The sequence below is a fragment of the Cicer arietinum genome, chromosome 5 (genome assembly GCF_000331145.2).
Source record: "Cicer arietinum cultivar CDC Frontier isolate Library 1 chromosome 5, Cicar.CDCFrontier_v2.0, whole genome shotgun sequence".
In the NCBI taxonomy this organism is placed as follows: Eukaryota; Viridiplantae; Streptophyta; class Magnoliopsida; order Fabales; family Fabaceae; genus Cicer; species Cicer arietinum.
Genome location: NC_021164.2, coordinates 78,141,623 through 78,154,310, shown reverse-complemented (window position 1 = coordinate 78,154,310; position 12,688 = coordinate 78,141,623). Strand labels below are relative to the sequence as shown.

At 31.3% G+C, this 12,688-nt stretch overlaps 2 protein-coding genes across 2 annotated transcripts; both read right to left on the bottom strand.

The window, feature by feature from the left end:
* Positions 1 to 2,357: 2,357 nt before the first annotated feature.
* On the bottom strand, positions 2,358 to 2,957 carry LOC101507823 (eukaryotic initiation factor 4A-13-like). Its single transcript, XM_027334277.2, has 2 exons — positions 2,589 to 2,957; positions 2,358 to 2,507 (listed from the first exon to the last, which is right to left on the bottom strand). The coding sequence occupies exons 1-2, from the start codon at positions 2,955 to 2,957 to the stop codon at positions 2,358 to 2,360; spliced, it is 519 nt and encodes a 172-aa protein (XP_027190078.2).
* Positions 2,958 to 4,188: 1,231 nt separating this feature from the next.
* On the bottom strand, positions 4,189 to 7,297 carry LOC101504273 (MLO protein homolog 1-like). The gene is made up of 14 exons (XM_004500787.3): positions 7,162 to 7,297; positions 6,907 to 6,964; positions 6,581 to 6,813; positions 6,357 to 6,473; positions 6,215 to 6,275; positions 6,040 to 6,125; positions 5,890 to 5,964; positions 5,717 to 5,805; positions 5,588 to 5,637; positions 5,464 to 5,504; positions 5,177 to 5,350; positions 5,056 to 5,091; positions 4,815 to 4,943; positions 4,189 to 4,693 (listed from the first exon to the last, which is right to left on the bottom strand). The coding sequence occupies exons 1-14, from the start codon at positions 7,285 to 7,287 to the stop codon at positions 4,307 to 4,309; spliced, it is 1,662 nt and encodes a 553-aa protein (XP_004500844.1). The 5' UTR covers positions 7,288 to 7,297; the 3' UTR covers positions 4,189 to 4,306.
* Between the last annotated feature and the right edge of the window lie 5,391 nt (positions 7,298 to 12,688).

Here is a 12,688-nt window from a genome sequence, read left to right as displayed (position 1 = left end):
AATAAAATTTGCATTATATGGAAGATGATAATTAATTTTATGAGTTTTGTTTGAAAAATTTGATGAACTTTTTAAATTTTTGTAAAAAAAAAATAATATTGTTGACATTTTAAGACAAAAAAAAAAAATCAAATTGTTACTTAAAATTAAATAAAAGATCAAATCATAAAGAAAAAAAATAAAGGATTGAAATGTTACCTGAAATTAAATTAAGGGACTGCGTGCCAAATTTTTAACATTTAAATAAACAATAAATTGTATGTTATTGAGTTATTTAAAGACTTTAAATTGTTTTCCCTAATGCAGGTATATATTATAGAATAATATTAACTATTACTCTTGCAATTGCGGGAAGAAATTGTTCTAAATTAAAATTGTTAAAATCTTATTTAAATTATATTATGTCATAAGATAAATTAAATTACCTTATTTTGATTTCAATTATATCGCAACAAAAAATGCAAAGGGAATAATATTTAAATAATTATAGAAGCTTTGAAATTTTTTACAGAGACAATATTTTTTTATTCGTCCAAGACACTCAAATTTTAAGTACCACCCCTATTTATTTCAATACTTTATTTTTTATCTATTTAATTTTCTATCACTTTATCAATATATTACATCGTTTTCGCTATATAATTCTCTTTTAAGTGATCTATTGAATTATTTCTCTATTAAGTGATCTATTGAATTATTTCTCTATTAAGTGATCTATTGAATATATGGATGTCCATCAATTATTTTGATATACTAATTTCAAGTTATCTTTTTGGAAATACAAAATTATTCTAAAAATTATTATTTAAGTTGACTCATTCATATGATATCTCAAATATGATAACACCTGATGACATCTTAAAGAAATTTCTATGCCGCAACCAAAAATAACATTAATCAATAAAAAATGGGAAAATAAAATAAAAGAAGGGGTAACACCAAACTAGTTCAGAAGTTAATGAAAACAAAAATTAAGAAGACCAATCTTATTGTGGAAATTTTTTTCCTTAATACAATTTGGTTTGAAGTCCCACCAAATAAATTCACTCATCGCAAACAAACCCTTCATCAATCAATTTATCTACAAAAGTGTTTTATTTTTTATTTTTATAAATAAATGTTAAAAATTAGTAGTTATATTAATTTTTTTAAGTATGAATCGGTCAAACTTGATACGTCTTCAATATCCCTTAATTTACAAAAACTTACGCAAGACAAATGTTTCTTTTTCTAAAATATAAGAAACTTTGAAACGATAACCTCTAATAATCTCCAAACAATTAAACCATATGTTTTGTAATAGCCAAGGGACAACTGAGTTGGTGAAAGCCTAAACTGTTAACAATGAAAAAAGGAAGAAGAGAGACAACCACTCTAGGGTTTCATAACATAGAATGAACCAAACTTAAGTTAATAAGACTACAATGAGTATATATATAAAAGAATATAAACGTCTAAATACTCTTACTACTAATATATAATAACATTATCTAATATCTCCCCTCAAACTCATGATGCATTAATATAGAGCATCTAGAGTTTGTCAACTAAAAAATGAAAACGTTTAATGGAATGCATCTTTGTGAACAAATAAGCAATTTGTAAAAAAGAAGAGTACGAATAATGGTCATCTTGGATACAAGAGCAAAAGTTTCTTCATGATACATACCATAGTGTTGAGAGAAACCCTTAGCAACAAGACGTGCTTTGTAGCGCTCAATTGACTTATCTGACTTAGTTTTGATCTTGTATACCCAATAGTTCTTATGCCATAGCTTGCTGCCAAAGATGATCAAGAACAACCTCTTTATAGGAAGAAGGCTCAGACAAAGTTGACGAGAGGGGTAACGAGGAGGATCAACAATCGCAGGAGGTGGTTGGACAGCCGGGGAGACAAGAGGGATGTCACCAAAGAAAAAGCAACAATCAAAGAGAAGAACCAACAAAGAGAGAAGCAACGAAAGAAGAAGCAGAAGCCAAAGAGAGGATCATTAGCTATACTAAACAATCACAATAAATAGAGAAACCAAACCAACAAGAAATCATATCAAACCAAACTAAATCAAACCAAACTAAACTACACCAAACCAAACTAAACAAAGAGAGACGCAACCAAATAGATGAATCACATAAGAGAAGAGCAAACAAATAGAACAATCAATATGGAGAGAAGCAACAAAGCAAATCACTATAGAGATGAGCAATCAAATAGAAGAAGCAACGAAGAGAGTGACAACACAGAAGAAAGCAACCAAAGAGATAAGAGAGACGAACAATTAAATTAACAACCAAATCAACAAAGAACCACAACAATTGAAAGCATGTGAACCAAACCAAAATCAACTCCTTAATACTGATCATAACAAACAAGCAGCAGGGATAATGCGTTGATCCTCACGAACACTTGTCCCACCAACACAAGCATGAACCTTAACACTAAGGAAATCGCCAAGAGCTCGCATAACCTTCTCAATTTGTTGAGCTAGCTCCCTCGTAAGGGCCAAAACCTGACACTGAACCAATCTGTAATCGAGCTACTGCAAAATTCCAAAACAAAATGTTGTTGTCTTCCCAGTTCCTGATTGAGCCTGTTGAATCACATCCAGACCTTTGCAGAAAGGAACAATTCCTCTTTGCTGGATTGCAGAAGGCCTCTCAAAACCGTAAGCATATATGCCTCGCAGAGGATTTTCTTGCAGCCCCATTGCATCAAAGCTATCATGGACTTCATCATATGAGGCGAAGAATTCTTGCCCATCACTGGCAAGCAGTTCATTCATCTTAGTGTCATAATGATTAGCATCAAATTGTGATCTTTCTAGAGTCAAACCCGAAGCTTTTGATACAAATACAACATGTATTCTTATACCAGCAGAATTTCCTGCCATTGCAACCAGGACGCCACCATCTTCATTGTCATAGACAATTACAGCTGTGTAGCCCGCATTTTGTGTCATTCTAACCTTTTCTTCGAAGCTACACCCCCCTCTAATCATCAAAACAAAAGGTGAACTAACATTCGAAAGTTCTGTACATGATAATCTGGTGTTGTGCGAGTCCGATTTCTCCCCTTACATACATCTTTTCGCCGATCCGAACGTTGAAGACGAAGACCTTAATGTTGCGAACCTGATGTCCAAGAATCAGCCCGATCCAACGGTTAACGAATGCACAATCGATGTTTTTGTGATACTGATTTAACAAAATCGGGAATATGATTACTCTTCTCTTTTCTCTTTTGGTGGTTGCTTTTCCTATCAAAATAATCTCTTTCTTTTTTATAGTAGATCCCAAAATCAACCAAAACTCTTTGATACCATGTTAACAATGAAAAAAGGAAGAAGAGAGACAACCATTATAGAGTTTCATAACATAGAATGAACCAAACTTAAGTTAATAGGGTTACAATGAGTATATATATAAAAGAATAGAAATGTCTAAAACACTCTTACTACTAATATATAATAACATTATCTAACAAACCACCTACAAGAAGTGTAACTCAAGCCATAAAATTGTTGTTAGAGTCTGATTTAAATTATACATGTTTGAAATAATAACACATCTCTTAGCATTGTAAAAGAAGATGGACGGGGCATGACTATAAATATACAACTCTAGTTTTTTTATTATAAGATGTATTGATATAAAACATTTTAAATTTATTTTTTATTTTCTTTTACATTCTTATTTTAGAGTGTTATGAAATGTAATTCAAATACTTATGTTTAAGAGTATGGGTGCATTGAAATGAGAGAGTGTTAAAAAATATTTATGTGTTTAAAAATATTTTACATAATATTATTATTTTTTAGTTGTCACTAGATATCTGTTGTAATTTTTTCTTTGATTTTAGAATTTTCTATAGTGTATTCTTTAAATTTTTATATGTCTATTTTTTCGACCGTTGGAATAAGAAATCTAGTAGCAAAGATGCCTCCTATGAGCTTTGTGCAAAGAGATTGTTAGTCCTATATTAAAACAAAACTATCAATAAAAGTTCCTTTTGACCCTCTAAAAAGCCTAAAATTTATTAAACTAATTAAGTAAGAAATTTAAAAAAATCACATTTTAAATAACCGTAGAAAAATATGAGATATTTGGCTGAATTTTCAATGAATCTATATTAATTTTGTGACTCTATTCGTAAAACTATATAATTTTATTATTCATTATGATTAATACTAACAACATATTCTTTTTAACATATATATTAAACTCTGAACACAACATTCATTAATCTTAATTGTGTTTGAGTTGAAGCCACAAGTTGGTAAAAATAGTCCATCCTTAATTAAGTTTAAGGTTAAGGCTTATCAAAGGAAAAATCAATATTATGAGTTAATTGATTCCCTGGTGGATTGTGTTGTGGTTGTGACATGATTTGATCCAGATTCAATCGGTGTGTAGATCCCTCTGTGTCTGAAAAGTCAGTTTGATCAGATTGGTATGATCTTGGAGAATAGAGAACACTATCTGTGTCTGTGTGGCTACTAGGTTTGAATTTGTGAAGCAAGTGCATAGGTGATGTTCCTTGACTTGGTGTTGTTTCTCCACTCACTGAAGGAACATCTATTGATCCTCCTCCTCCTGCTTTCCTTAACTTCCTCTTATCTCTTGCACTCTTTTGCCATTTCTTAAGTGCTTTTGTTGTTTGCTCCTCAAATATTCCTCTCTTCATGTGTGATCCCATCTACAAATTCAACATACATGTGAGCCTCTTTTATTGTTTCTTAAAGAACTAATTCAACAAAATCATAGTAGCACCGTAATTAATTTAATTTTGATGGTATGGTAAATTTGAAATAATGTACCTGTGTGACTAGTGCATAGAGAGGAAACGTTATGTAACTGCATAGGACTTGTAAGGCTAGCCCAAGGACAACCCTTGTGACTATTAGTGGCAAGTTTTCATGGAAGCAAGATGTGATCGTAAACTCATACTGCATTTTCAATAATATTGTGTAAATACAAATCCTCTCAATTAGTAAAACCAAAAATTTTAAAAATAAAAACATATAGATTATAGTATAAGCTAGGTAGGTAGCTACTTACCCACGTCCACAAGAAATAGGCTATTTGGAAAGCATTCTGCCAAAAATAAATATTTTCAATAAGTTATGTTATTATATTATATTTATATAAGAAGAAATGATATATTAATAATATAAATAACCTGGAATAAGGTAAAATGAATCAAGAAGATGATCCAATGGGGTCGATTAAACCAAAAATACTTGTTGTTGGGCTCTACAACGGGTACACCTCTTACAATTGTAGTTCGATCTTGGATTTCTTGGGCCATTTCCATTATTATGAGTTCAAGCTTAGTCCCCACTAATAGAAGTATCTGTAGATTGCCAATAGGATTATTGCACACATTTTAATCATATTCATATTCATGGACCAACTATTATATTTTTCATTTATATATATAATATATGAAATTACTTAATTAATTACCACTAGTGGCGCCAATGACAACCAAGTGAGTGTGTACCAACCTATAAAAATTGAAGTAAAAACTCAAATTCCACCTTAAAAAACACATTTCAGTACGTGCGAGTTAGAGAGAGGAATTACTTACTGTAAACATTCATAAGCAGAAAGATAATCGCAAATGCCCATAATGGAATACTGAAGAAGACAAATTACTTAGTTAAGAAAGTTGGACAGAAAAAGGATTGAAGATTGCATTAGATCAATTAATATATACCTTATACCAACAACCACTTTAAAATCGTCCTCCATTGATCTTTTGATGTATTTATGGAAGTCAAATTTACTATCTGGAGCAAAATGTGCCTGCATTTGTTTGTTCCATGATCAATTAATAAAAAGATATATAGTGTAGTAGTAATAAATAATAATATAAGAATTGATACTCACATTAATAAATCCATGACGCATAGTCATGTAATCCACCTTACTGACAGACGCAAAGAATTGTCTGAAGAATGCCACCTTACAAAAAAAGAATGGTGGAATGAATTATATATATATATTTCTAAGCTTTAAAAATAAAAATTGAGGACTCACTATCCATCGTATTCCTGGCTTCCTAGACCAGCCTGAGTGACGCTTCACAAATGTAGTTTGATGCGCAAATCTGAACCTTGCAGGATCTGCACCAAATTTAAAGATATTTATTTGTTGTCTAAAATTGACATACATACAAGTCATCACATATATTGAAATCGGAATAATTAATTACCATGTGTAAATTGGTACTCCACAGAGGAAGTTTCCATTTCCCAAGCTTTCCATTTCTGCATCTGTTCACCAAACTCCACATTTTCATTCTTAAAAAAATAAACTCACTTTTATGCTTATATCGATAAAAAAAAGAAACTCACTTTTGCTCGGGCTAGTACCATAGTCATGACGCTGTAGAAAATGTGAAAAACTGCCAGCACGAATATAAATATATGCAATTGGTGCACCCCTGATTGAGATATTAAAGGCACCTCATTCTGATTTCATTTCCACAACACACAGATTTATTATAAATTGGATTGGACCCACACACTCTCTCTCACCAATCTCAATTTTTAAAACATTGATAAATTTTTGGACTCACTTTATTTGAGCAATAGTCATCACCACCAGCTGCTGCTGCCAAACTTCTCCTCCATACCAAATTATCATCATCAAAAGAAAGTAACCTCCTCCTATCATCTTTTGAATCTTCTTCCACTCTCTCTTTCTTACATGGAAGCATGCTATCACCTAACTTCACTGGGATGCATATCTTTGCAATATATTTTGTACCAAATGTAAGTAACAAGGATATGAATCCTAATAGCATTAATTCTGCAAAATTACATTCATTCATTCATTCATTTAGGGGATTATACACTTTCAAATCTATCAAATTCAACTCCAACTCCAATTTTATTTAATTACCTGCTTTTATTTTCTCCAAGGCTTCACTCATGGCCTTCTTGTGTTTTTTGTGAAACCACTGTCATATGCAAAATTATAAATTAAATACTAATGTAGAATCGATTTTGAGGTCTAGATTGTACCATATCAAAATTGTACTTGACTTGCAGACAATCATGAATGTATGTAATCTGAATATCCTATGGTTAATCAAAATCAAGATGAAGTAATCAATATTATTAAATTGAACTTTTTTTAGTAATAGTATATAGTTACCTTTTCAAGTGAATGAATTCCATATTCAATTAATACAGAGATGATGATGAACACTGCACAAACGGCAGCCACAGCCCATGTTGGTGTTTCCTTCAATGTTCTTTCTCCTAGAGCTGCTCCAGCCATATCTTTTTTACTTTCTTATTTCAAAGTAAAATTAATGTGTACGTTTTTCTAGCTAGCCTATAGTCTATACTTTACATTAATATATTAATGTGGTTAAGCTAACTTTGCTTCCTACTAATCGATAATATATGATGTTAGAGAGAACGATGTTTTTCCATATGCTTTCTAATTTTAACGTATTGTAGTACCTCTTTAGAAAACAAGACATAATTTGGGTCTAGAAGAAAAAAAGAAAACAAGACAAATGAGTGAACATATAATAATAATGTTTAAGCCGGCCTTTTGGGAAGATTTGCTTGTATATGGTTTTTATCGTTTTATACTTGTATATAGTTTGTTATATTTATATTCAATTTAAATTATGCATACTTGTTCTCACATAATTATTGGTCCCAAAGCAACATAAGTGGTATACTAGTAACAACCAGGAAAATTTTAACGAGTCCTCAATATGATTCTTGATGGATGATGATGGCATAAACTGAAACACCATAGGAGACACCGCGGCCGACAGGAATTTAAGAATATTAATTTTAGATTTATTTGACTGATTCTTTATGTGTATTAATTAATGAAAGTAATATTTTTTTTTTCGAAAGTGATGACACAATTAAAAAAAACTTGTTATGTATACTTATTCCGGACTTATTTATAAGTTGGAGTTTTTGTTTCACAATGTTCAAAATTAATTATATTTACTAAATTAAAGTATCTTTTACTATTATAATAATTATTACATTAAATTTGTATTGAACTTCTATATTTATCTTTTGAAATTAAACACTAATTTTAGAAAATAAAAGAATTAATAAGAGGTATTTTTAGGACAATTATATTAAATAGAATTAAATTTGATAATTTATACTTATATATATTTAAGACTGAAAAAGTTATGATTATAAATAAATTTGAGGAAATATAGTGCAAAATCAAATATTTGAATTTAAATAGTAAATAAATTTTAAGTAAAAACAAATTATTTGGAAGAACTTAAGTTTTAATTTTGTATAAAACGACTCATAGTCAAATTATTATTTTATAGTATATATTCATAGTTAATTTTTACTTATTTCTTTACCTAAATTTGGATTACAAGAGTCTTTTTCTTGGAAATATGAGTTATTGAAAAAAAAAATTGCGAAAGCGGCAAGAGTGTGTTCTTCGCTCAATTGATTTGTTCAATTTGACAAATTCAACAACCATACGATTAGTTGTAGTATTCAACTGAGTATTTATATAAAAGCTGGATACCCGAAACAGATAAATTAGGGGTATCAGTTCGTGTGTGGATTTTTTTAGTAAATATATCGTCAGTCTTTTTTTTTTTTTTTGACAGGATATCGACGGTCTTGTTATGGACTATTCTATGCTGTTATTTTATGTGGTGCAGCGGAGTAACGGGAGAAACGAGGGATTTGAGATGTGTGCATTGATAGACTTTGTGAATCTATGCATTCATGTGATTTTCATTGTTTATAGAGATCGAACGCTTCAGATTTTATAATTAAATTTTTATTTAAATATAAACTGTCTTATTTTAGTTGAACCATCGAAATTATGTAACATTCAAAATTCAAAAATAGCAATCAAAGCTTTTATGAATGGATGCAATTACATAATCTCATTTGTCTAATTAAAATCTAACGAGTAAAATTTGAAAAAAAGTTTTATTGTAGACATTTTCACCGTAAAAAAATTTACATAATACTAAAATCACAATCAATTGTTTATGCTAAAAGTCAAACATTAATAATTATTTAATAATTGTGATTGATCGACGGTATAAATTTTTTTTCATTAACAATAATGTATAAAAATTAATTTAAAAAAAAAATTAAAATCTAACTTTAAAATATAATTAGGTGGATCAACGTTAAGTTAGTGCCACTATCTTTTTTTTATCAAATCGGTAAGAAATAATATGCACGGACACCCATTTGGTTCATCAACAAGAGTTATTATGATAGTTTCACTCTCAAAATTTATGAATGGTGTTTAATAGTACGTTCATTAACATAATCCCTCACATAAAATTCCAACATTAAATAATTCAAATATTTTTGTGTTCAATTAACAATTCAAATATTTAAAGATAAACACATATATGCATATACCAATAACATAACATTTGCATGAGATGGTTTGAACACTTGGTCAGACTCATCTATTGGTGATGGTGTATACATCTTGAAATTTCAAAAATTATACTTAACTACTTTATATTTTTTGCATTTTGACCATTTTTAAATTATTATTTTGCATCTTAGACCCAAGATACCCAAAATTAGTAATTACTTCATTACACTTTCACATTTTTTTCTAAATCAAAATTATCTCTAGTCTCTTTCTCCTATTCACTTCTCCGTTGGCGATTGTCTACATATGCCACCATCGATCATCGTTTAGTCCATTTTCTTTTCTCTTTCGCAAACCACCAGACGTGTTTTCTGCCACATTTTTCTCTTCTTCTCTCTCCCTGAATGTTGATATACATGCCTCAATAGATTGTCATGTTTTTACAAATATATGATTATGAGAAAGAAATTGAGGAACCATACCATTCATCGTGTGAAAAAATTAAGGAAAAGGATTTGATAGAAAGAATCATACCATTGGAGGTGAAAGCATTTGTGGAATTAACCATAGGGGTGTTGTCTTGTAGAAGTGTCAACAATTGGCCATATTGTTGTGTTGTTAATTGAAAAGGAGCATCAATAGAAACCTAATTTGCTGCATCATATTCTGCAAGTTTGGAGGAATTCTTCTTGTAGTTAGGTAGATAACCATGAATCTTACAACAACGATCTTGAGTGTGACTCAACAGACCACAATGAGCACAAATGGGGCGATCTTTCTTGCGACCCTTGGATTTGTTTTCGAAGAATTATTGACAGTGCAGGCAAAAGATCAGCAGAAGGAATAGGTGGAGCTGCATGTTGAAAACAGAATTCTATGAATCAACTTAATAGAAACTCAGTTTCTTATTCATTGAAATTTATACACTTTGTGTATTTCATAAAATTGATTCTTACCTTGTAATGAAAGGAAGAGAAACTTATATACATTTACCAAGCTTAGTTGGTTATCAGTTAGTTATGAATAACAAACTTTCCTAACTGAATTTAGTTACAAAGTATATTACTCTAATATTCCCCCTTCAAACTCAAGGAGGTCGACTAAAGGCAAACACCTTTAGTTTGCTACGAACTTTTGGAAATTGGTTTCGTGAAGGAATCGACAAGCTGTAGTGAAGCTGGAACATGTTGAACCAGTAGTTGTTTGGCAATGATTTTTTCGCGAACAAAATGTATATCAAGCTCCATGTGTTTTGTTCTGAAGCGGAGAATTGGATTGTGAGCAAGGAGAATAGCACTGAGATTATCACATAACAATGTAGGTGTTCTGATGCTGACTTGCAGCTCATGTGATTGAATCCATATAAGTTCAGCCAATGTGTGAGCCATACTACAGTACTCAGCCTTAGTGCTCGATCGAGCAACTAATTGTTGCTTATTGTTGACCATGATACTAAGTTAGGACCCAAAAAAATGCATGATCCAAAGGTAGAACACCATCATCGGGGTCATTAGCCCAATTAGCATCACTATAAACAATTAGAGAGAGAGAGAGGAACGTCTGGATTATTGGGCTGCAATAATAAATCCATATCAGAGGAGCCCTTAAGATAACGAAGTATTCTTTTGACAACTCTCCAATGAATTTCCAAGGGTCGAGTCATGAATTGGCAAACCTTGTTGACACCAAATGCAATTTCAGGACGAGTAAGGGTGGCATATTGTAATGCCCCAACAATTGATTTGTACTCAATAGGATCAAATAGCATTTCAGTTCCAAATTTACTTAATTTGCAGCCACTTATCATTGGAGATGATATGCCATTTGAATCATACATATTGACACGAGATAAGAGGTCACATATATATTTGCCTTGGGACAAGAGCATATAGCCATTGGACAAGTATTTTACTTCAATTCCCAGAAAATACCCCAAATAGCCCAATTGTTTAAGAGCAAATTTATTATTGAGTTTGGAGATAAGATCTGCAATAAGACTGGGTGAAGAACCAGTTATAAGAATGTCATCTACATAGATAAGAATGTAGAGACAAACACGATTTGACTTGTAGAGAAAGAGAGATGGATCACATTTACTCATATGGAGACCAAACTGAAGAAGGAAAGAGGTGATACATTCATACCAGACACAGGGCGCTTGCTTGATGCCATATAATGACTTGTGCAGCTTGCACACTAATGACTTGTTGGGATCCTCAAAACCAGGAGGTTGTTGCATAAAGACCTCTTCTTGCAAAACACCATTGAGAAATGTATTATTTATATCAATTTGCTTAATTTGCCATTGGTTATGCAAAGCTAGAGCTAACATAATCCGTATTGTGACATGTTTGACAACAGGGGAGAAAGTTTCATTGAAGTCAAATCTCATTGTTTGATGAAACTCATTGGCAACAAGGCGTGTTTTGTACTTGTTAATGCTGCCATCTTGATTTTCTTTAATGTGAAACACCCATTTGCAGTCTATGGCCCTCTTGTGAGGTGGGAGTGGAACAAGACTCCAAGTTTTATTGGAGAGGAGAGCATGACATTCAGATTTCATGGCATCCATCTAGTTAGGATTGCACAAAGCTTGTTTGACAGTAGAAGGTTCCACAGTAGATAGAAAAACCTTGGGCTTTAAATAACCAATCTTGCCTCTTGTAATCATTGAGTGATTAAGGATGTGACAGTTGGGTTTATAGTAGGTTATGACACAATAGAAGAACAAACATCAAATGTTAAGGGAGATATGTGGTCATTTGATGGTTGGTTGGATATAGGGGAATGTGGATTAACATGTATAGTAGTGGGTGAGGTTGATGGAGGCAAGGAAGTAGTAGTAGATGAATCTCTTCTTGAATGATAAGGGAGAAAATTTTAGTAATTGATGGAATGAGGCCAATGGATAAAATTTGTCCACGAATAATAACAGAAAACGAGTCATTCAATCCCATAAGGAAATGCATAGCGTGTTCTATTTGAATAAAATCAACCCTTTGTATACCACCACAATTCCAATGATAAAATGTTCGTAATTCAACAAAAGACTGCCAAAGAGAACAAACCTTAGAGGTAGTAACGGTATAGCAGGCATAATCAGTATAAAACAAAGAACAAAAAAACTCTAACTAACTTGCACAATCTATAACTAATTCAGATAATTAACTATTTTACAAAATAATGATATTCAATTTAATTAGAAGGACAATGATTTAACTTTGATGTGTGTCAAAATATAAATGACTAGCCAATAAATATAATTGAGAGTTTGTTACAAGTAGTTGTAGTTTGTTAAATTGATTAATATTAATTATAAATTAAT

Coding starts and splice junctions, on each gene's coding strand:
- LOC101507823 (XM_027334277.2), bottom strand. CDS start 2,957: ATGACACAAAATGCGGGCTACACAGCTGTAATTGTCTATGACAATGAA. Junction 2,508..2,588: donor GTCTGGATGTGATTCAACAG/GCTCAATCAGGA, acceptor GTTCAGTGTCAG/GTTTTGGCCCTTACGAGGGA.
- LOC101504273 (XM_004500787.3), bottom strand. CDS start 7,287: ATGGCTGGAGCAGCTCTAGGAGAAAGAACATTGAAGGAAACACCAACA. Junction 5,806..5,889: donor TGCGTCATGGATTTATTAAT/GTGAGTATCAAT, acceptor AAACAAATGCAG/GCACATTTTGCTCCAGATAG. Junction 5,638..5,716: donor AAAGTGGTTGTTGGTATAAG/GTATATATTAAT, acceptor TGTCTTCTTCAG/TATTCCATTATGGGCATTTG.